Source organism: Microtus oregoni, unplaced genomic scaffold (assembly GCF_018167655.1).
Source record: "Microtus oregoni isolate MIOR12 unplaced genomic scaffold, Mior012 000023F_ref0000262, whole genome shotgun sequence".
Lineage (NCBI taxonomy): Eukaryota > Metazoa > Chordata > Mammalia > Rodentia > Cricetidae > Microtus > Microtus oregoni.
Genome location: NW_024543082.1, coordinates 33,391,326 through 33,415,289, shown reverse-complemented (window position 1 = coordinate 33,415,289; position 23,964 = coordinate 33,391,326). Strand labels below are relative to the sequence as shown.

General features: G+C 50.7%; 1 protein-coding gene across 6 annotated transcripts in view; it reads right to left on the bottom strand.

Moving 5' to 3' along the window:
* Hlcs (holocarboxylase synthetase) overlaps positions 1–23,964 on the bottom strand; it is a 194,029-nt gene that overhangs the window by 144,560 nt on the left and 25,505 nt on the right. For 2 of the 6 annotated variants that reach the window (XM_041672987.1, XM_041672991.1), the window contains exons 3-6: positions 19,943–20,077; positions 8,255–8,417; positions 6,831–7,765; positions 2,170–2,352 (exon numbers count right to left, since the gene is read on the bottom strand). In XM_041672987.1, coding sequence (XP_041528921.1) covers positions 2,170–2,352; positions 6,831–7,765; positions 8,255–8,417; positions 19,943–20,077 — 1,416 coding nt within the window. Of the gene's footprint in view, positions 1–2,169; positions 2,353–6,830; positions 7,766–8,254; positions 8,418–19,942; positions 20,078–22,293; positions 22,499–23,964 lie in introns of those variants that run through there. The other 4 variants (XM_041672989.1, XM_041672993.1, XM_041672990.1 and 1 more) reach the window with 3 other exon arrangements.

Below are 23,964 nucleotides of genomic sequence, written 5' to 3'. Positions count from 1 at the left end.
TGTAACGTATGACTAACTCAGAAACAGAGCAAACTGTAGTGCTTGACTTGGTGGCAGATATCTGTAATCCTAACACTCAGGCTGCTGAGGCAGGGGAATCATGGCAAGTTTAAGGGTGGCCTCTGCTGCAGAGTATGTTCCAAGCCAGTGTGGGCTAGTGAAAACTTGTCTCAGCTGGGCTATGGTAGTACACGCCTTTAATCCCAGCACTTGGGAGGCAGAGGCAGGCAGATCTCCATGAGTTCAAGGCCAGCCTGGTCTACAAGATTTAGTTCCAGGACAGCCAGGACTGTTGTTACACAAAGAAACCCTGTCTCAAAAAACCAAAAATAAACAAATAAATAAATAAAAGCTTGTTTTAAGTAAACAAATAAACAAGCTAAAAAATGAGTAATAAAAATGTAATAAAAGAAAGTTTTTTTAAATGAGAAAAAATCATCGTGTGTTGGCATCAATTTTTTAGTCAATGCATCACCGTCAGTGTTCTTAGACTGGGTACCAGGAACTTGTTCAGCACATCTATTTTTTAGCCCATTTGATCTCTGAACATCCCAATAATCGTTGCATTATTACAACCATTGCATCAAAGTATGACGCTCACACAACTCTCCCAAATATTTTCTCCTCCAGCCCTCACACGATCTCCCGGGGTCTGCATCTACCCTGTAAGTCGGCACGGAGCAGTTAGTTACACATGCACAGCCCGGCTCTCCTCCACAGACTAAGCTTGCCCTGGGACGGAGGCCAACCAGAAAGCTAGCACCGCCCTTTCTCACAGTGCAGGCGTGAAGGGTGGATTTTGCCCTTTTCAAGTGAGACAGGTGGGTTCGGTGTGTGGCATCCCCTGATCGCCGTAGTTTTGCTATGTTGACATCACTAACCCCACAGACTGGCCTGTTACCGGCGACAACAGAAAGCTCCACAGAATCATGTGTCACAATGAATGAGAAATTGACAGCATGTCCCATGAAGGGATTAGCGGGAACACACACCTGGAGAACCTGGCAGCCTGCCCAAACCCGGGATCCCTCACAGAACAGCAGGGAGTGCAGGCATGAGGCAGACTCCCAAACCCATTTCCAGCGTTTCCATTTTACTTTTAGACATGAATGACAAACACGAAATCCAAAGCCTCCTTGCCATAAAATAGCCAACATCGGAACACAGAAAACAGAAGCTGTGTTGTTTCCCAAGCAAAGACTTTCTGAGAAAACCCCCTGATCAAAACAGCTGGTTTGATCCCAGATGATTTCAGATTCCAAAAGGGTTGGTTACCCTTCAGCAGGCACAGGGAGCCTGGTTCCTACACTCCCGCCCACAGATACCAAGAGCCAGAGTCTCAGCCATCCAGAGCACAGCATGTGCACACAGCCTGTGCACAGCCTCTGAAGACTTGAAACACCTACATTGCCAGCGCTGAGAACAGTTGCCACACCACACCACGTATTGGTCAGGCAATGACAGGAAAAGCAGAGGCAGGATTGGCTTTAGCTGTGTGCCTGTATGTATGTGATGTGTATGTGCGGCTGTGTGTACGTGTGTGTGTTCAAACAAGTAAAGCTGAGTATGCAGCATGGCACACATATGGAAGTCAGAGGGCAATGGGTGCTGTTCTTCACTCTTCCCCTTCGACCTGGTTAGAGACAGGGTCTCTTCCGCTTACACCATGCAGGCCCGGCTGGCTGGCCTGGGAGCTCCCAGAACTTCCCATCTCGGCCTCACATCACACACAGGAGCACACTACAGCATCCGAGTTCACACAGTCTCCTGGGGATTCACACTCAGGTCCTCACCCTTGCCCTTCACACCCTGAGCCACCTCCCTGCCCAGTGTAGGATCTTTGCCTTTTCCAAATATCTAGTCTACAATTGGCTGCATCCACAGATACAGAACCACAGGCATGAAAAAGTATCTACGTGATTCTGGCCTATAAGACAGAGCTCCAGTTACACACACACACACACACACACACACACACAAACACACGTGCGCGTGCACACGAACTACACATATGAACGAATAATATTAAAGATACTGGCATACTATTATTGTGGTTTCCAAACCCAAAGTCAACACAGAAATCAAGGGTGAGGATGGTCATGACAGAAGAGTGAAGGGAAGGAGTCGCACTTTGAAGTGAGGCCACCCGAAGGCTGAGCCCGCACTCACCTCCGTGGCCAGCAGCAAGTAGAGCGGAGTTAAGGCGGGAACTTGTCGAACATCACAGCTTAGGCCAAGGGTCATCAGGATCTCCTTAAGGACTTCGTGCCTCCTCATGTTGCTGGACTTAAGCACGTTGAAGTCCTCTTGAGTTTGCACCATGGAAGCACTCGGAGGGAGTTCTAGGTACACCTGAGGATGAGACAACAGGAGGTAAAATGTGGGCACTTGAGTCAGAGAGGCAGTGTCTGTACAGGGGGTTGATGAAGACCTCAACAAGGCTCTCCTCCCATCAACCCTGGGCTCGACCATGGGGAGAGGGAAGTCAAGAAACAAGAACACGAGGGTTAGAATGGGACCATGGGGAGAGTGACGTCAAGAAACAAGAGTATAGGGTTAGCGTGGGACCGTGGGGAGAGGGACATCAAGAAACAAGAACACGAGGGTTAGAATGGGCCCCTTAAAATTACGGCTTCCCAGCTCAAAAGTCACAGTGGACCCCGTCTCTGGGTGGTCACAGATTCTCTCCAGATCATGGCTTTTACCATCAATCCACTGCACATCCTTATGAAGGTCACTCAACCTGGACTAAAACATCTGGAAAGACAATCATGCTGAGAACCCGACAGGCTGGAAACTTTCGCTCTGCCTTGCAATCGATGGAGGAGAGAAGCATATTCATCATTTGGATACTGCTTGCAGGACTTGGGGTGGATAGAGTGGACATCCCAGACAACAGAAAGGCTTTCTTGACACCCCCCCCCCCGCACATGACTGAATTCTAAAACTGGGGTCTTTCTACATGTAGTCCAGGTGTTAAAGCATGAGTTAGGATATTCAGGATTCATCCAAGAGGCTACGCGAAGGTTATGAGTACACAAACATCTCCAACACCTTCCTGGCAGGATGAAGGACCACACTGGACTACAAGCTCCCACGGGAGCAGATTTCAACTGCGTGTCAGAGTCCACTCAGTAATAGCAAGCAGCCCCTGCTTAGTTTTACTTTGGTTTTCTCTGCTGATTTCCAACCAGAACACCGGAAGGCTGAAATAGCACGGTGCCACCCCCAGGTGCCTTCAGCCATTCAATCCTTGCCTAGGCTGTAACCAAGGCAAACACATTGTCCAACATAGGACAAATGCTGAACTCTGGGCCAGTCTGAAGAGGCTGCAGTACAGTGGTCAGTGGACAAGAGATAAGCCTGTCCCCCAGACAGCCCTTGAAGAGGGACCGAGAAGAAAGGGATGCCCACATCCTAATCAAAGGGCCACTTCTTCCGTCTGAGCACACGGCTGTGCTCTAGGTTAACTCTACAGGTGGCACAAATAAAACGAGTACAAGCTATGTTCCTGTAGGAGCTCAAGGGAGAGAGCAAAGCATACGGCTGAATGGCATGGCCTCACCGGATGGTAAGGACACATGGAGCTTGTGCAGTGAAGCATGCCAAGCTGATCTGCACAACAGGAAGAGGCACAGGGGAAAGGTTTCCGCCAAGCTGCAATAGGCCCCCAGGCCCAAAGTGGGCACCACTAAAGTTGGGGAGATGCTTTTACTTGCTGGACTGTGGAGGACAGTGCTCACTCAGCATGCATGAGACCCTGGGTGCTGCCCTTGCAGCAGCTGTGTGCGAGGGCGGGGGAGGCTATCGTCCTGACACAACCACAGTCATTGGCTGGCGACATCGACATCCTTGGCCTGGCCTCTTCTAAGCTAAGGCTTCTCAACTGCACGGAAAGCCACAGGTAAAGATGTTTCTAGCAACAAACGCAGAGGGCGTGGCTGGCATCCAGTGGGCATGTCCAGGAACGCCGCTAAACACCTAGAGACGACATGACCACACATCCCCACAAAGACTGACCTGGCCCAAAACTGGCAAGGGGGCCACACTATAAAACTTCTTTCCTCAGCTAAGCTGGGTAGGCAAATGAAATCTTTTCAAATCCATTTTCAAGCTGTATTAGGGCAACATCATGCCACAATCCGGAAGCATTTGATGACCAAGTATCAGCCGTAATTCTCGGTTTAACACGTTCCCAGCGGATGCAGTCTCCCCAACACGGCAAGCGCATCACCAGCCCCTTCGCTGGATGCCCCCGCCCAGCAAGCACTTGCACTCTGACCTTGAAGCTCTCTGCCTTCTCTTACTGGGTTACATCATTCCTAGATTTATCACAGAGATGAAGGCTATGGGATTGAGCAGAGAATGGGGAAACTGCGTAGCCTGTAATAATATTTATTGGCTGGTTTCAGCGAGGTGGCGCAGCTAGGGGCTGGGGAGAAAACAGTGAGTGACCCTGCCACACAGGAGACTGGAAGTCATTTAGAACCAAAGATGACACTCTAATCCTCGGACTCTGGCTTGTGGGTCTGCATCATATTGCCCTCTTCCTTCCTACGGCAACAGACTACAGTATCAGATTTTATGATAGTGTTGGGGTCAGTTTAAATGGTGCAGCAGGCAGATGTGCCCTGGAGCTCGGAGAAATGGGCTGCACCGTGCCGAATCAATTTTCCAGTACAGTCTGTGTACAGAAGTGGCGCGGGGGGAGAACTCTTCAAAACTGAAATACGGCTCCAGGAAGTGGGGTTTTCAAGCAAATTTTTTGAGAGTGCATGGTTGCTATAGTGACTATATTAGCAGAGGGAAAGATAAGAGGAACATTAACTAGCCCATGTGGTCTGCAGCCTCACCGGAAACCTGCTGGCTCTCTGTGTCCGGATTTCTGCATTTAGAACAATAGGCGTCAGGATAAAGGTAGGAGAGCTGGGGTGAGTGCTGGCCATGTAAGTGTGAAGACCTGCGCCCCCAGAACCCACACAAAGCCAGAGTCAGCAGCACGTGTGTGTGATCCCGGCACTCCTACAGAGATGGGAGGTGGAAACAGGACAGTCCCTGGAAGCCTGTGGCCCACGGAGCCTGCCTGGCACATGCAGGAACGAACAAGAGACTCCGTCAAACAAGGCAGAAAGAAGAACTGTGTCCATAGCTGGCCTTGGCCTCCACCTACCAGCCACGACATGTACAGAGAGCCGACAGACAGACAGACAGAGACACAGGAATATCTGCTGCATCTGCACGAGTATTTGTGTGCCTGTATTTAAGTATGTACGTGCAGTGCCTGTGGAAACCAGAAGATGGAGGCTGATCCCCTGGAAGTGGAATCATAGACAGTTGTGAGCCATCATGTGGGTGCTGGGAACCAAAGCCAGGCCCTCTGGAAGAGCAGCCAGTGTGCTTAACTGTTGAGCCATCTCTCCAGCCCTAAGTACTTGGGGTTTAAATGCTAACAAGTCATACGGAAAGAACAGAGGCTGTGAAGACCTGTCCAACACCAAACACGGATGTGACCGAGAGCATCACTTGACTAAACACGGATGTGACCGAGAGCATCACTTGACTAAACACGGATGTGACCGAGAGCATCACTTGACTAAACACGGATGTGACCGAGAGCATCACTTGACTAAACACGGATGTGACCGAGAGCATCACTTGACTAAACACGGATGTGACCAAGAGCATCACTTGACTAAACACGGATGTGACCGAGAGCATCACTTGACTAAACACGGATGTGACCGAGAGCATCACTTGAAGGTGACAGGTGCTGGTCTGGATTCCCCTCTGTGCTTCTGAGCTCCCTGCATTAAACAAGGGCTTGATATCAACCAGGGTGTGCACTGAGGCCAGAAAATAAACTACATTTTAGAAAGAATGGTACCAAGAGTGACAAAATTGACAAAGTGCTCTGGCGAGTCCTTGGCTAACCTGAAGGCTTGGTTCACCTTGCTGCCTTCTGCCTTGGCTCTTCCATCACAGGCAATTTAGGTGATGGGGGTATTCATGAAAGCCCTCAGCTAAGCCTTCCACACCCCAGAAACTTCTACACACAGAAGAAGCTCAGCCAAGAGGACAACTAAGTACAACTACCCGGTGACACTTGGATTCTTGGGCATGTGTGTGCGGGGGAGTGGTGTGTGTATGTATGTGTGTGCGTAGCTGTAGTGTGGGGGGTGTGGTGTGTGCATATGTGTGGTGTGGGGCATGGGGTGTGTATGTGTGTATGTATGTGTGCTGTGTATGCGTATGTATAGTGTAGGGGTGTGATGTGTGGTGTGGGGCATGGGGTGTGTATGTGTGTATGTATGTGTGCTGTGTATGCGTATGTATAGTGTAGGGGTGTGGGGTGTGCATATGTGTGGTATGGGGCGTGTGGTATGTGTGTGTGGTGGGGGTGTAGGGAGTGTGTGTGTGTGGTACGTGTGTACATGTGTGTTTGTGTATGCGCACATGCACAAGAACACATAAGCTTGTATGTGGATGCCACAGGATCATCTCAGCTGCTATTTCTCAGTGCTGTCCACCTTGGGTTTGAGACGGAGCCTCTCACTGGCCTGGAACTGACCAAGGAAGGAACGCTGGCTGTCCACAAGCCCCAGGGACCCCCGTCTCTGCCTCCCCAGCAGCTTGACTACAAGCACACGCCACCACGCCTGGCTCTCTTCACGTGGGTTCTGGGGAATCAAACTCAGGTCCTCAAGCTTGGAAGGCACACACTTTCCGCTGAGCTCTTGTCCCAGCTGCTCCTGGACGTCTTGATGCTGAGCCTTAAAGAGCACACTCTGTCCAAATACACCCTAAAGCACCAGTAGACAGCACCCCCATACCTGGCAGAGAACGGCCTCTCCTCCACGGCTTCCAAAAGGCATGTGAACAATCATCTTGTCCTTGTCTGGGTTCTCTAGGTGGCCCTGCAGTTTGCCCAGACTGAGGCCTTCCTCATAAACACAGCCGCTGCTCAGGACGCTAAGCCGCACCTCACTCCCATCAGCCTTTGAGAAAACCAAGTTCTGGACTGTGCTCTGCAGCAGGTCCTTGCTGGCCACCTGAAAGCCACCAAACGTGAAGGACGAAGACAGGCCCAGCACCTTCCCTCCCTGAGAAAGATAGGCCATGAACTTCTGGTATATGTCTTTGGGGATGGGTTCCCTGGTAGCAACCACCAATAGCAGGCAGTTGTCTGGCCACGGGTCCCTGAGAGCACTATCTTCCAGCAGATGATAGAGCGTGTAGCTGTCGGTGTCCACACAGTCGGTCAGGGTAGCCCGCACCTGCTGGAGCCGGCCCAGGGCTTCCTCGGAATTGGAGCCCACATACAGCAGGATATTGGGTGCCTTTCCCGAAAGGTTGACTCTCCTCCCTTCCTGTTCAGGGCAGAGTTCATCTACAGCATCCTCCGCGCTGCAGCTGTGATCATAGGGAAGATCCGGAATGTTCTCTGCAGACGCAAACCTCACTGATTCAATGGTGCTGTTCTCAAGTTCCAAACACTCGTGGCAATTGGACAGGTGAAGCTGATGGAGCTCAGCGGAGCTCTGCCCAGGGTCACCATCTGCAGCCAGCTCACCTGCAGACGCACAGCCTCTCCTCAGTAGGGAGGAGCCTTCACCTGTAGCCTTTGGGTCACCTTGGCCAGCACACTCCATGACGCCCTGTGCAGGTTCAGCCTCAAGGGAAGGGTCTGGGCCCAGTGGCAGGGCTTGGACCTGCTCAGCGGAGGCCTCGCTGACTTCCTTCAGAGCGGGATCCTTTAAGTGAACTGCTAGAGCATCAATGGGAGAGACTGTTAGTCAGCACTGCTGATCAGAACCCTACAGACCAGTGCGTACCTCCTGTCCACCCCAATCTGCTGATCAGAACCCAACAGACCAGCGCGTGTCTCCAGTCCACCCCAATCTGCTGATTAGAACCCTACAGACCAGCGCGTGCCTCCGGTCCACCCCAATCTGCTGATCAGAACCCTACAGACCAGCGCGTGCCTCCTGTCCACCCCAATCTGCTGATCAGAACCCTACAGACCAGCGCATGCCTCCGGCCCACCCCAATCTGCTGATCAGAACCCTACAGACCAGCGCGTGCCTCCGGTCCACCCAATCCCCACCTGTATTAGTTGAACACTTCCACAGTGAGAGCAAACCTGTTGGCTAAAACTGAAAGCAAATGCGGCCCTAGGTCACGGCCTGGGGAAACCACAACAGTCCTCCGAGGAATCCCTGTGACACCCGTGGAAACCTTTTCTCAAGTTACTTACAAACAATCTTCTGGGCTATCAGTCCATGGTCCATCTGGAGCCTCTCCTCCATAAACGCCACCCCGAGCTTGCTGAAGTTGTCCACACTTGCTTTAGCTATGAACTGGTAGGGATCCCCGGGTCGGAAAGCTAACGGCAAGCAGCAGTCCGACCATTTTACAACCTGAGAAAAGAGCCGGTGAGGGGGAAAGAGAAGCTGAAACTTTCATCCACAGTGACCAGACTTGACACTTTACCCTCAGGCTCCTCGGTACCAGGCTACAGGCAGGCAGACTGCATCCACCAAGCTCCTAGATATCGCCTTGGACCAAGAGCAAAGGTATTTGGGCTCAGGCACCCTAGTTCCGACCTAACAAGAGTGATTGATTACAAAGCCCTAACCAGAGTGCGAGTGGACTCTGCCAGATGTGGCGAAACCCTCCCTTCACACCGCCAGCACACCCCTCACACCGCCAGCACACCCCTCACACCGCCAGCACACTCCTCACACCGCCAGTCCACCCCGCCAGCACACCCCTCACACCGCCAGCACGCCCCTCACACCGCCAGCACGCCCCTCACACCGCCAGCACGCCCATCACACCGCCAGCACACCCCTCACACCACCAGCACACCCCTCACACCGCCAGCACACTCCTCACACCCCTCACACCGCCAGCACGCCCCTCACACCGCCAGCACGCCCCTCACATCGCCAGCACCTAGGAGGCTACTGTCTGAGGGTCTCAAGTTCAAAGACAACATAAGCCACATACTGAGACCCTTCCTCAAAAAAACAAAAGGGAAGGGTTAGAAAGATGGCTCAGAGGTTAAGAGCACTGGCTGCTCTTCCAGACATCAATTTCCAGCAACCACATGGTGGCTCACAACCATCTATAGTGAGATCTAGTGCCCTCTTCTGGCCTTCAGGCAAACATGCAGGCAGAACACAGTGTACATAAAAAAAATCAAAAAGGAGACCTGGGTGGATGGTTCCACAGGTAAGTACAGCTGCTGCTTTTCCAAAGGACCTGGGTTCAATCCCCCCACACCCACATGGTGACACAATCATCTGTAACTCCAGTTCCAGGGAACCTATTCCCTTCTTCTGGCCTCCATGGGCACCATACCCATGTGGTACACAGTCACACATGCAAGCAAAACATCCACACGCATAAAATTAGATGTGAAAAAATAATAACAATGAAATAAAAATAAATGTAACTTATAAATAAAATAAAGGTGACCAAAGTCTCAACTGCTTTAGGGTACTAGAGATGAACGGGACATTCTCCAGACATGAGCAGAACCTGAGAGCGCTTTTGTACCAGGCATGGGACAGGAGCCTCCAGAACACCCAGTAACGTACAGGAAACCTGTCCACCAGTTATTTTCCAGTGCAGTCAGGGGCAGCAGCGAAGATCTACCCAAAAGCACATCAGACCCAGTGCATTTCAGGATCCCCAACCATCAAATGCACTTCAGAGACAGTGGCAAGGCAGTTGCTGGGAAAGACAGTGCGGACAGTTCACAATCCTACCACTAGAGGGAGAGAGACACATGAGGCGGGAAACGGCCTTCCAGTTTGGTTATCAAAGAATTTCAGGAAGGAGTCGAAGACACAGTCTCTGAGGATTCCCAGGGGAGAGGAGGATCCCATGAGCAGGAAGCCTGGCTGCAAAGTCTGGGAAGCTCGAGCCAGACACAAGCTCCACTCACCGCCGCTCCCTGGCCCCATGCACCTCTTGATGCCTCTCTGTCCAGTAGGTACAATGATAGCATCACCCATCACCTCAGGTCTGCGTGGCAATGAAATTAAAGAGTGCACAGAGCCGCGGGGGGGTTGGAGTCACCCCAAGGGCACTCCTCGCTTTTCTGAGGACCTGAGTTCAGTTCCTAGCATGTGGGGATACAACCCATCTTCTAGTCTGAAAACACATATATAAATCAGTAATAAAACCAATCTTTTATAATAATAATAGTTATAAAAAGGAGTAAAGCTTATGCTAAAGTCCCCAGTGCAAGCTGTTTCTATCAACAACCATCAGTGAGTCCTCTACTCCCAAAAATGTCCTCAAGGGTAGACTGTCCTGCAGTTCACAGCCAGAGACACAGAAGTCTGGGTTCCAACTTCTAAGTTGAGGGGATAGCTTTTTAGAATAAATTTCCTCCTAGAAAACCACAAAAAGAATATACTGCCAGAATAACCAGAAATTCAAACACAAAAGAATGAAGACGGATCCCTGCCTCAGACCATTACCCAAGCTGCGCCAAAGACCTCAACTTAAAACGCAAAAGTATGAATCCTCAGAAGAAAACAGAGGCAAACTGTCAGAACCCAGGATCAAAGGACAGTTTCTCAGACTTGACATTAAAAGTACAGGCGACATGAGAGAAAAAGATCAGGGGCAGGAGAGACAGCCCAGCAGTTAGGAGCACTGGCTGCTATTCTGGAGGACCCAGGTTCAATTCCCAGACCCACATGGCAGCTCACAACTGTCTGTAACTCCAGTTCCCAGGGATCTGACACTCTCACACCAATGCACATAAAATAAGATTACAATTAATTATTTTTTTAAAAAGATAAATCAGAAGTTACCAGTGCTTTTTGTACACGGAAGAACACTGTCAAGAAGGCGAAAAGGCAACACTCGAAGACAGGAAATATTTGCAAATCACACAACCCCTACGACTGACAGTGACAAACGAAATGACTCACTTTCAAAGTGAACAAAGTGGAATTTGAATCCATTATATCTCATATAATATGCAAATGCACAAAATGCAAACCAAACCACAGTGGAATATCACCTCTATGCCCACGGGCTGGCTAGCATAAGAACAGGCGAGGACCAGCGTTGAAGATGAGAGGAAGCTGTCAATCCAGAGGCAGCAAAAGGGCTCAGCAGGTGAGGGCACTAGTTGCCAAGCCTGGTGACCTGAGTTCAACCCCCAGAACCCACCTGTGGACAGAGAGAACCAACCCCTGAAAGTCATGCTCTGACCTCTGACCTCTGACCTCCACAGCATACCTGTCCACACACACACAGGATACACACACGCACACATGCACACAGAATAAATGTAATAAAATTTTTAAAAAGAAACGGGAATTTGAACACATTGCTGATAGAGATAAAACATGGTTCAGCATCTTCGGGAAAGAATTTGAAGGCTCTTCAAGAAGCTAAATACTGAGTTACCACATGACCAAGCAATTCTGCTTGAGTGTGTATCTAGGAGAATTAAAAACAGGGGCCGTGTATGTTAAGTTTGGGAGCGTAGCCCCCAGTCCCTGGCACCCATCCCAGCCTCCCTGGCCTGGGAGTTGCTTTGCTCTGGACTCCAAATCCCAGCATGCCAGGTCCTGACCCCCCTCCCCGGGGTCAGGACCTCTCCCACAGGGTATTTAAGTAGGCTCCCAGAGGAGAAACACGTGGTTTTCAGGTCTGCATGGGCTCCCTGCTGTCCTGTCTCCCCGCCATGCGCTCGGCCACCCAAGAGCACCGTACTTAATAAAACAATGGGCATTTTGATTTGGTTTGATTTGACCTAATTGGAGCCGCCTTTCTTATTATTTTTTCTCAACAGTGTACATACACACCCTATGCATAAATGCCCACAGTTCTGTACACAACCCCTAAACTAAAATAATCCAAATATCTTGTAGGAGACGACTGCATGAAATGTAGTCCACACACGGACGAGTGAGCATCTGTTAGGAAGGAGCAGTACTAACATAAAATGTATATCCACACACGGACGAGTAAGCATCTGTTAAGAAGGAGCAGTACTAACACTTACAACACGGATGAATCATGAATCACTTAACAGATGCTGTCTCGGTAAGGGTTTCTACCGCTATGAACAAAACCAAGTGGAGGGGGAAGGGTTTGTGTGGCCCACTCCTCCATATCACAGCTCATCATCAAAGGCAGTGGGGGCAGAAAATGCAGCAGGACAGGAACCTGGAGCCAGGGCTTGATGCTGAGGCCGTGGAGGAGTGATGCTTACTGGCTTGCTCAACCTGAGAGAGCCCAGGACTATCAGCCCAGGGTGGCCCCACCCACCATGGGCAGGGACCTCCCCACCAATCACTATTAAGAAAATGCCCTACAGGCTTGCCTGCAGACTGATCTCACGGACAAATTTTCTCAGTTGAGGCTCCTCCTTTCGGAAGAGTCTAGCCAGCGTTTAGCAGACATTAAAACTAGCCATGACAGAGGCCAAAAACTAAAGGTCATGTATGATGCTAGCAATGTAGAAAAATCAGCAAATCCGCAGTCAGAACGTAGCTTAGTGATAGGAGTAAATGGAGGGGGCAGCTTCTTTCTGGGGTGAGGCCTTCAAGGCCAGACAGCGGTGATAACTGTAAAATGCTGTAAATATATCGGAAACCACTTAACTGAGTTGTACACATTAGAAGGGTAAGTCTTACGACGTGTAAATTAAACAGCAACTTTTTAAGAAGATTTCTTTTATGTATGTATCTGTGTGTATACGTATGCCTGCACACTGCTGCCTTGAGACACCAGAAGAGGGTGTCAGATGTCCAGGCGCTGAGTTACAGGTGGTTGAGAGCTGCCCTGTTGTTGAGAGTTGTTACAGGTGCTGGGAACCCAACCTCAGTTCTGTGCAGAAGAGCTCAAGAGCGCTACCATAGCGCCGTCCCCAGCTCAGACACCAATCTCCTCAGGAAGATGGTGACGCAGGTGGCCAGCTGTGTACTCGCTAGGACAGCTGGTCGGTAAGAACGCAGCAGCCTAGACTTGAAGCTGGAGCTCCGCTAACTGAGAGGAGCATCTCTGAACCGGCTTCCTGTCTAGATGGGGGATGAGATAAGACCACCTGCCTACCTGGAAGCTACCGGGGAGGTTTAAACAGGACGCCTTAAAGAGCCAGGTGCACGCGGGTGCTCTGATTATCTCAGAAGTGACGTCCCCAGAGCAGTTTCTCAGGGTACGAAACACGAAGGCGTAGAAAGTGAAGTCGGATGTTACAACAGTTTCCGGCCTTCCAGCTCAAACTACCTCATGAAATCTTATTCCTCAGTAGTCTTAGAATTTAAATTGAACTGAGTTTTTCCTTAGAATAACAAGGTGGGGGGGAGAAGTTAATAGGTGCCATTGAAAGACCTGGGAGGCACAGGCATAAACACAGGACTCTGGCAGGAACTGACACAGTATGTACAGAAAGAGAAAGACCTGGGAGGCACAGGCATAAACACAGGACTCTGGCAGGAACTGACACAGTATGTACAGAAAGAGAAAGACCTGGGAGGCACAGGCATAGACACAGGACTCTGGCAGGAACTGACACAGTATGTACAGAAAGAGAAAGACCTGGGAGGCACAGGCATAGACACAGGACTCTGGCAGGAACTGACACAGTATGTACAGAAAGAGAAAGACCTGGGAGGCACAGGCAAAAACACAGGACTCTGGCAGGAACTGACACAGTATGTACAGAAAGAGAAAGCCAAGAATCTTGTTTTACATAAACTCAGAGCCTCCCTCCACCTCATCACCTAATTCTCTGCTTTCCCAGACACAATTCATACATGGGCTTCATTCCCGACTCAGAGTCCAGGCACAACCCACCCCATCCCCTCACAAAGAGAGAGAATGCAGGCCAGCCTTCATGTACACACACACATACACAAAAACACACAATCACACACAAGGTTTGATCCAGAAGGTCCCAGCTATGCAGTGTACAGCAGAATCCATATTTCAAAACTAACAGCTTAGTTAAACACGATGGCTCATGTTTGCAATCCCAATACTTAAGAAGCTGAGGCAGGAGGATTAGGCCCTATTAGAACTACAGAGTGAGACCCTATCTTCAAAACAACCATTTTTAAACTGTAAGTGCATCTACACACACACATGCACACATGCCACACATGCATGCATGCATACACGTACACACACATGCACGTGCATACATATACACACACATGCATGCATGCCACACATGCATGCATACACGTACACACACATGCACACGCATACACACACGCATATGTGCACGCACCTGCACATACACACACACCACACACACACACACACACACACGAGAGAAAGGAGAAAATAAACAAAACGCATAAAACATCGATCTCTAGGATGCCAGTACGGCAGCTGAAGCCTGCAACAAACGCTGTCCTGGTGTGGGAAGGAGGCAGGGCTGTCTGTGGAGAACCAGAGGAGATGCTAACACCCAGGCAAGGGCAGAGCCAGCAGAGGAATGGAGCAAAGGAGCCCTGGCTCGCCAGCGAGCATCACAGGTGTCTGCAGCTGCCAGCGGAGGGCAGCCAGGCAGGGCTCGGCCAACAGAGCTGCTCAAACTGCCCCTGCACCTGCTGGCTTCAGGTAAAAGGATCCGACGATTAAATCCTCACAGCTCAGAAGGAAAGAGATGCAAGGAAGGAAGGAGGGGCAAGAACAGGAAAAGGCCAGAGACATGCATGTCCCTCATCAGGTCTCCTGAGTCTCCCAACTGTTTCCTCGCCTAAATGCACTACTTCCTTTCTCTGTGAGCCAGGGATCATGGGAACTCCTTGGTGCAGTGCAGGGGCTGGGATCAAAGACAGGCAGCACCTGCACCTGTCACTGATACTGCCCGGGGCCGGGGGGGGGGGGGGGGGGGGGGGGGGGGGAGGAAGGGGGGAGATCACCTTCTAGAGGAGATGGGAGACAAAGGGGTAGAGAAGAAACGGGAAGCCAAGCTAAAGGCTGACCCCAAAGATCAAAGCGGAGGAAGTGTGAGCACAGAGCACAGAATTTCCTCCAGCACACCACAGACAGATCTTATCTAGTCACTCCGCTCCAGGCTCCCTGTCAGGACTTATGACGACATGCAAAGGTCCTCCACGGTATCGCAGAAGCCGAGCCGAAAGAGCAGCGATACCTCTCATTCAACAGAAACCCTACAAGCTGTCTGGCTGCCCCACTGGACAGTATGCAAATTTCTAGGATGCGTTAGCAGTCCGCTTCCTAATCATCCGGAATGCCTGCCGGGCTCCTAGAAGTTCTAGCTAGCAGGCATGGTGGGGATGCATGGAACCCCCAACAACGCTGAGGAGGCAGAGGAGAAATGCTACTCCGTGGTCAGCCTGGGCTGTGTAGCGAGCAGAGCATGACGGTCCACACCCGGCACTGAGGAGGCTAAGGCAGGAGGCCAGCCTCGGCTACAGAGCGAGGTCGCACCTCAATAACACGAACAGAAAGAAAGGAAAAAGAAAGGTTGCAGTAACATATTGGGGGGAGGTGGAAGAGGATGGACACTGAGCACGGCAGGGAGTCGGAATATGGGGCGTGGGTTACTGACAATCTCCGCTGCCTTTCAGGCTTGGGAACCATGTTAGATACAGGCGCAGACAGGGAAGGTCCTCCCAGGTTCGCTCGCTGAGCACTCGGTCCTCAGCTGCCGGCCCTGCTTTGAGAAGCTGTGGAAATTTCAGCAGGAAGGATCAAATAGTGGGTCACGAGGGGTAGGTCATTGGGGGCCGTGTCTTGTCTCAGACCCTCCTTCCGCACCCCTGCCTCTCTCTAGAATCAGGTAAACCACCTCTGACACACGTTCCTGCCAAAGTCCAGGGCAGAGTTCCATTTCCCAGTTAAAGTCTATGGGGCCTTTTCTCATGAGACTGCAGCGATTCTCAACCTGTGGGTTGCACGCCAGATACATTAACAATTCCTAACAGTAGCAAAATCACAGGCATGAAGAATCAACCAGATGATCTCATGGCCGGGGTCACCACAACACGAGGAACTGTATTAAAGGGTCACAGCATTAGGAAGGTTGAGGACCACTGGATTAGAGCATTTTATGGATTTGACACACAGCTTAGAAATATTCAGTTCTGCCACATAGTAAATAGTAAAACATATTCATGGATTAAACCCCATATATTTTATCTTTTTTAAAAGTTTTTTAATGTGTATGGGTGCACATATGTCTGTGTACCACATACATGCCCTGGTGCCCTCAGAGGCCAGAAAAAGATATCCAATCTCCTGAGACTGGAAGTTACAGAAGGGTGTAGATGCTGAGAATCAAACCTGGGTCCTGTGGAGGAGGAGCCAACGTTCTTGAACCACTGAGCCATCTCTCCGGCCCACTACACATCTATTTTGTGATATAGTCACAAACCTGTAAGACACACTAAGGACAGACATGTGGGACCTGTGTATGCTGACAGGGATATAAGGGTAGAAAAGAAGGATACCCAGAGACAAACAGCCATAGGATGACTGGATGTGATGGTCACTCTTCATGCGCAAGCTGACTGGATTTAAAATCACCTCTGAAACACACCCCAGGGCTTATCAACTAGGGAATCCCACCCTAACCACAAGGGGCTCCATCCCAGGGGCTAGGGACCCTGACTGAACAAGAAGCAGCAGCACTCTCCATTCTCACTGCTTCCTGGTTCTCCACAGCATGAGCAAGCCGCTCGCTCTGCTAAGGCCACAGTCTCAGCCCCTCCAGCGCCATCCTCCCCTGCCATGACAGACAGTGTCCCCGCACTGCGAGTCAAACAAGTCCTTCTTTCCCTAAAATTTTTCTTGCCAGTCATCTGCCCACAGCACCAAGAAAAGCAACAGACACAAATCGTGCCAGGTCTAGATCTAAAGTTATGTCATCCTCAGAGTGACTGTTCGCTAAAGGCTCAAGTGTATTCTACACAAAAAAAAAAAAAAACGGACAAATAACAGTGCAGATTCTAAGCAGATGGCTAAGCCACAGCTATTGCAGGCACGCGTACCACGTCATCACAACAGAGCAGGACCACACTCGCTTCAGGCATCTTTCATCCGCTGAGCCGCAGGAACCTCCACGAGGGTCCCTGTACTCATGGGAGTGCAGAAAAGGCTGACGAAGCAAAGGGAAGGACGAGATGATTGAGAACTGTAAGCCCATGTTCCAAGCTGTAGTTCTATCCCGTGGGCATCTGATCCAGAGCGTTGCTTGGCCCCAGATCTCCTCTTGCTTCTCACACACATCTGAATCGACTTAACCCATCTGGACATCTTCACTTGATCTGCCAGCCTCTGTTCTGGGACCACCGGGACAGCAGAGGCAGGGGGATCTCTGAGAGTCTGAAGCCAGTCTGGTCTACGTAGACAGTACCTTAGAAAGCTAACTGAGGGGATGGCTGTGACAGGCAGGAGAAAGCATTCCCACAGCTAGTGTTCCTTTTTCCCTTGTGGTAACAGAACTCCGAGTCAGCTGAACTCATGGAGTCTAGCGAGGGACCAGGGTCTTGTCCTCCTCTATAGCTAAGGGACCAAGGGGACTGTGTCTAAACTCTGGGCACCTGGATGGGAGCAGCAACAGCACAGGCAGTTCCTGGATCACAGTGTCAGCCAGGAAGCTAGCCATCTTCCACTGTTCCCTCTTCCCCTATGTTGAGGGCTACAGTGGGGGAGAAGTTGGTAGAGAGGCAGGGCACAGCGGGAGCCAGAGGCTGCATCTAACAACCACCAAGGATGGCAGAAAAACGAAAGCAAAAGAAAACTGGGCCCCTAGGTGCTGTAACACCTCACTGAGAAGGCAGCCACTTTTAGCCTGCCTGAGCCACTAAGTCACTGTGGGTCTCTCTGCAACAGAAGCTTAGCTGATACCCCCACAGTACAGAAACCTTGTTGCTAAAGAGGCAGTGTGTCACCACCTCCATAGTGATACACAATTAAGTAACGAGTTAGGAAATTAAAAACTATAGCAGCTGCAGTGGTGGCCCAGGCCTTTAATCCCAGCACTTGGGAAGCAAAGGCAGGAGGATCTCTGTGAGTTCCAGGACAGCCTGGCCTATTACACAGAGGAACCCTACCTCTTATGTTCATCGAAGAGATATTGTCTCAATAGTTAAGTCTCCTGTTACCAAATACAGCCAGCCAGCCACAAGAACTACTGACTAGACTCAGTCGAAAACTCAAAACACACAAGTAAAAACGATTCACCTGTCCTCCAGCAAACAGAAGGGATCTGAGTATTGAACATCAGTTAGAACCTTGTCACTTAGCCACATGTGGCTTAGGCACCTCGGTTCCCACTTCTTTCAAAAGAGTGATGGAGGCAGGAGACCCTAAGCGTGTGGTATCTGTAAAATAGCTCACAGGACTTGATAAAGCCTTTGCCACTAAGTGTAGAAAAGTTAAACCAAGTTTCATAAACATTCTGGAGAGAATGCAGGGGTCTCAGCACAGCAGCCAGGTCTCGGGCCTACCTGGCAACCCCCACTCACACCAGCCATCCCCCCCCCCTCTCCTTTCCTGTCTTCCCCATCCCAGTTCTGGTCCAGGCCTTGCATGCTGCACAAGCGTTCCCTGCTCTGACCACTCTCCTTTCTTTTCTCTCCTCCCAGCAGAGTGGCTCCTGGGTGATGACCACAGAATAAGGATCCCACAAACTTAGGTGTGAGTGGCAGAATCCCTGAAGGGCAGGCAAGAGGCACACTGTGGGCAGGTGAGAGCAGGAATCCAACCCTGGCTTGCCACAGTCAGAGAAGGAGATCCCCAGGCTGGGAGAGAGAAAAATGGCCACCACTTTAAGGACAAGGGCTGCACACCTCATGGTCAGGCTGCCACCAGAACTTCAGCAAGTGTCCCAGCAGGGTGTGCTCCAGAACCAGAACTCTGGCCATCAAGGGGAAAACCAGAGAAGGGACACAAGATAAGATGGTTTCCCAGTTTAGACAGAAGACTCAAGAAGGAGATGAAGTCAGGAGCCATGAAAATGAAGACACACAGCAAACACTGAGGAGTTGTGTCGATCAAACCGGTAACTTCAAGAAGTGAGAAGGAGGTGGGGCACCCCCACCCCCTCTTCTTTTTAAGCAGATTATAAACCACAAGTCTGGACCTGTGAGTGAGTCTGAAGTATTTTCCCCACACTCCAGGTGAGATATCCAGGAAGGAGGCAGTCATGTAAGTGAGCCATTTATTTGGGCGCCAGGAAAAGGACGAGATAAGGAAGAGATTACAAGGATGTACCAGACCAGCTGGAGTAGAACACAGGACACTGTCACCCACATACATTACAGCAGTGGGTGAAGGCACCTGCTCCACCAACAACCTGAGTTGGCTCCCCGGGAGCTAACATTGTGGAAGAAGAGAACTGAGTCCTGGCAACAGAACCTCAACCTCATATGCTAACTTCCGCATGCACACATCTATACACACAATCAATCAACCAATCAATCGCTGTAAAAGGAAACAAAAACCCTATACAAAGTAAAAGAGAGAGATGAGGAAACTGGCTCCATTGGTTAAGTGCTTGCCATGTTGGCAGAGAACCTGAGTATAACCCCTAAGTCAAAATCCATGCCAGGAGTGATGATGTTCCTTGAAACACTTTGGGAAGGTGGAGACCTCAGGTCCCAGTTCCAGACCGTCTCAAACACAAGGTGGATAGAAACTGAAGATACCTAAGGTTGTCCCCTGGCCTTCACATGCACCCATACACACACACACACACACACACACACACACACACACACGAATATATGTACATGCATAAGAAAAGAAAGAGATGACAGGAATTTTACTAGTATATTTTACATAACCCAATAAATCCCAAAAGAAAAAGAGTCACCTATAAAGCCCAGAAAAGAACATTCATTTAAAAAAAATGAAAAAAACAAACAGCACCACCCAGGTGTGGCCTAAGACACACCCTATGGTGCACAAGTAAACCACCACTCACTGTTTCTGAAGATGCTGCCTTCTGGAAACTGTCGCCTTGTGCCCAAATGCTCTCGGTCACAAATGCTATTTGTTCTGCCTCAAGTACGAAGGGAGAGACAAGAAACAGGGCCCACTTGTTCAAGTCATCAATAGACTACAAAAGAAAAAGAAAGAAAAAGAGGATTCGGTGTCATTTCAGGCCATGATCTCCACCCCTGGCCTCTTCAGGTAGGATCGACAGGAGTGTCTGATACACTGCAGACCCCTGCAGCCTTCCCTTTGTGTCGATCTGTGGCAGTTTAAACAGCTGTATGGGCCCTGGCCTGGCTAGTAAGAGTTTCAAAGTCTCTGGGTATTTGTGTCTATGCAAGCAATTCTGACACTGTTTCTTTCAGCTTAAGATGTCTGGGCTTCCCAGGTCACACTGGGAGGTTCATTTAAGAGTGAGGCTTGGAAGGCAATGTCTGGAAGTCACATAATTGTCAAACCCAAAGACTAAGCTACTTTGGAAAGGGCCTTCTCCATACGCAGAGACTCGGTCAGAAGAGCTTCAGAGGGACCGTGCACCCCAGTGGGGAACTTTGGGGTTTGTAAGAGCGGATTAGACACAAGACTGGGTAGTGATCTGATGTAGCGGCCCTTTTCATATCTTCAAACAAAAAAAAAAAAATAGTCTCTATACAAACAAACTCACTTTGTCCTTACGTTAATCCGTAAACTACACTGTGTAACAACCGTTTCCACAGCTTCTGACCTGTAACAGGTTTGGGAAACCTGGAGAACGCAGACACAGGGGGACCCATGCGGAACACAAAGATCATGTCACTTTACACGGGGCCTGGCCATCCTTAGGTGCAGGTAGCTTGTTTAGGTGAGCTAACAACCTTGAAAGCCGTTAGTTTCAGATTTCTGGAGGAGAACTGTAATATGATCTTAAAGTTTCAGTCTGCGGTGCGGTGGTGCACACCTTTAATCCCAGAGACCAGCCCGAGTCTAGAGAGACTTCCAAGATAGTCAGGGCTTCACAGAGGAACAGGGGGAGGGGGGGTGCCCAGAGCAGAAAAGACAGAACTCTAAGGCTGCAAAAACCTTCTGAGTCACAGCCTGAACTCAAGCGCAGACAGCAGGGAGGTGGGAGCAAAGTTCCAGGTTGAGAGACAGGGGCTATCTGTGTAAAGCCGGGGTGCAAAGAGGGGCAGGTATCCGCAAGGCTGTCCCTACCTGGGGTTCTGAAGCAGGCAAGAGACAAGTAATTAGGTTAGCTAACTAGGTTAGCATAGTCAGCAGGCCAAGGATTTCATGAAAATATTCAAAGGTGTCTAGGAAAACTAATTTGGCAAAATTTCCACTCTGATATAAACCGCAAAGATCTTGTGTTAAATAAATTAGCTTAGAAACCACCACAGTGGAAAAAAATCCACCCTCATTTATTTTTCAGTTCTGTGATCTCTCTCAAGCAGTTTTAGAGAATTTAGCCCCCATGTTCTAAGAGGAGCAGTGTCCCCTTCCACCGCGCCTGTCTTGGTCCAGGTGGTCCTAGTCACAGCTAGTAACAGTAGCTATACACTTGGGATACATGAGAAAACTCAGTGTTAGCCACACGGTATTTCTTTATATTTATTAATTTTATGTCTAAGTGTCTTGCCTCCGTGTGGATGTGCACCACCGGCATTCCTTGGACCCTTGGGACTGAAGCTACAGGTGTTTATGAGCCACCATGTAGGAACTGGGAACTGGACACGCGAGCTCACGAGAGCAACATGTGTTCTTAACAGCTGAGCCATCCCCAACCCCTACAGTGTATTTTTCTTTTTTTAACTTAAGAGTGTTGTCTTTGTTAATTCCCTGGAAGCACAATTCCATCCTCATACCTAAACAGCCTGACAAAAATATTCACCCTGAAGTAAGATTATGATTCCCAAATGGGTCAAATGGTTTGACATCTATGAAAAAAACTCTCATGTTGGTACTAAAAGTGAAGCCGCTTTCCAGGAGGAAGCGGAAAGGGCAAAAGGCCGTTGAAAAGCAAAACACTGTGTGATGTTCACGAAAGCAAGGGATGTCCAGAAGCGCAAGGTAGGAAGTACACTGTGAAGTCAGGTCTAGCCTGCAGCCGGCCTGTGCAACCGGCCATCGCCCCTTCCCAGTGAGGGGGCAGCGCCATCACCCTCCGCACTGGACCAGAAGCCAGCCCACGGAAACTCTAGGTGCCAAGTGGGGTGTCCTGGGCGTCCCCGCTCCCGCTGCAACAGACACGGGTGGGGGCAGCTGGCCCGAGGCCGAGAGCGCACTGCAGGGCTTCCCGCGCCGGGTGCTGATGCAGATGTCGCCGCGCGCCCGCTCCACGCGGCGCCCCCGCCCGCCGCCCACCTGGCTCTCGCCGACGCAGAAGACGCGGCCGCCGTGGCTCACACACACGCGCGCGCCCCCGGGCTGCGCGGCGGCGCGGCAGAAGGTGAAGGAGCAGCGCGAGGCACGCAGCCGCCGCACCGTGGCGAGCACCAAGGCGGCCGGCCGGCGCCCCCAGCGCGCCCACAGGTACAAGTAGCATAGCGTGATGAGCATGGCCGGCGCCCGCCCGCCCGCCTGCACCGGCCCGCGCCCGGCCCCGCCCCGCCCCGGCCGGAAGCGAGCCTGGGGGAGGGGGTGGAGTGCGCGTGCGCTGCTGGAAGGGGGAGGGGGCTGAGGGCGAGGGCCGGAGTACTGGAAAGGGGAAAGATGCGCTTGAGATGAGGAGGTACGGGCTAGGTAGGAGCTGGGGGCGCCAGAACCACCGAGAGGGTGATGCGGATAAAAAGGGGATATGGGTATGGAAAGGTCGGGCCGGGACTGAAGATGGCCCTGGAAGAGAGGATACTGTCTGTCTCAAGAGGCTGGCTGTTCCAGGAAGGGAAGTAGGGAAGGACAGGAGATTGGAGGTGTGTCCTAAAGATGGAGAGACCGAGGCTGCACCACCAGAGGGAACTGGGGAGGTGACCAAAGCCGTGCTGGGAACTTAGAGGGACAGTAGGAAGCTTAAGGAACCTTGGTTCCCTGGAGGAACTAAGGGAGGCCGCTCCCGGTGGAGGGAAAAGTTTGATGGGCGGGAGGTTGATAGTGCAGAGGGAGGGTTCAATGTGTGGGGAGGAGATGGTGATGAAGAGGGAGAGTTTGACTGGGGAGGAGGATGATGATGGAGGGGAAGTTTGATGGGGGAGGGGTGCCTAACCTAATCAAGTCAAAGTCCACCTTATGTCAACAGCCAATATTTACTAACTATCTACACAAGTCATAGCGCCAACACAGCCTCTACCCGGTCCAGTTGGAAAATAGATGAGTCCATTTTACTAGACCTTGCTAAGCCTTCAGAAGTAGTGCTGGGGAAATTACATGAATTCATATGGCGCACCAAACAAGACAAATGGGGCATTCTCATGCATGTCTGTTGGCGGTTTACCCATCAGCGACGATTCCCAATGGCCTTGTCACAGGGGAAACACAAGCGTCCCAGCTGCTTTCTCTCGCGAGCCTGTCACCCACAGCGCCTCTGAACAAAGCCCATCCAGGCCTTGCTGCCTGACCCTTGCTCCTCCACTGTAAATGGGCGGCATAATTAGTTAAGAATTATGTGTGTGCCTCTTCCACGTCTTGCCTAATCCACGGATAGATTTTTATTTAAGTACACCAGCCACGAATCTGTTGGCTCACCCTGAGTGATGGGGGTGCATGCTTTTAATCCCAGCAGAGGCAGGCTGGTCTGAGGCCAGCCTGGTCTCCAGAACAAGCTCCAGGATGGCCAAGGCTACACAGAGAAACCCTGTCTGGAAACTCACAGATCCTCAGACTTTCGGTCAGGTGCATAGCAACAGTAGATTTAAGAAGGGAGTCCAAAGACAAATGACTGGGCTCACGTAAACAAGGTACACATCGCTGGGAATAGGGAGACAGACTAAGGGACAGAAAGGATGCAGCCTGCACTCCCCTCGGGGAACTAGTTCTGCGTGGCACTGGTTAACACCGAATCGTGTTTGTGCTGGGTAGTTTTATGTCAACTTGACACAT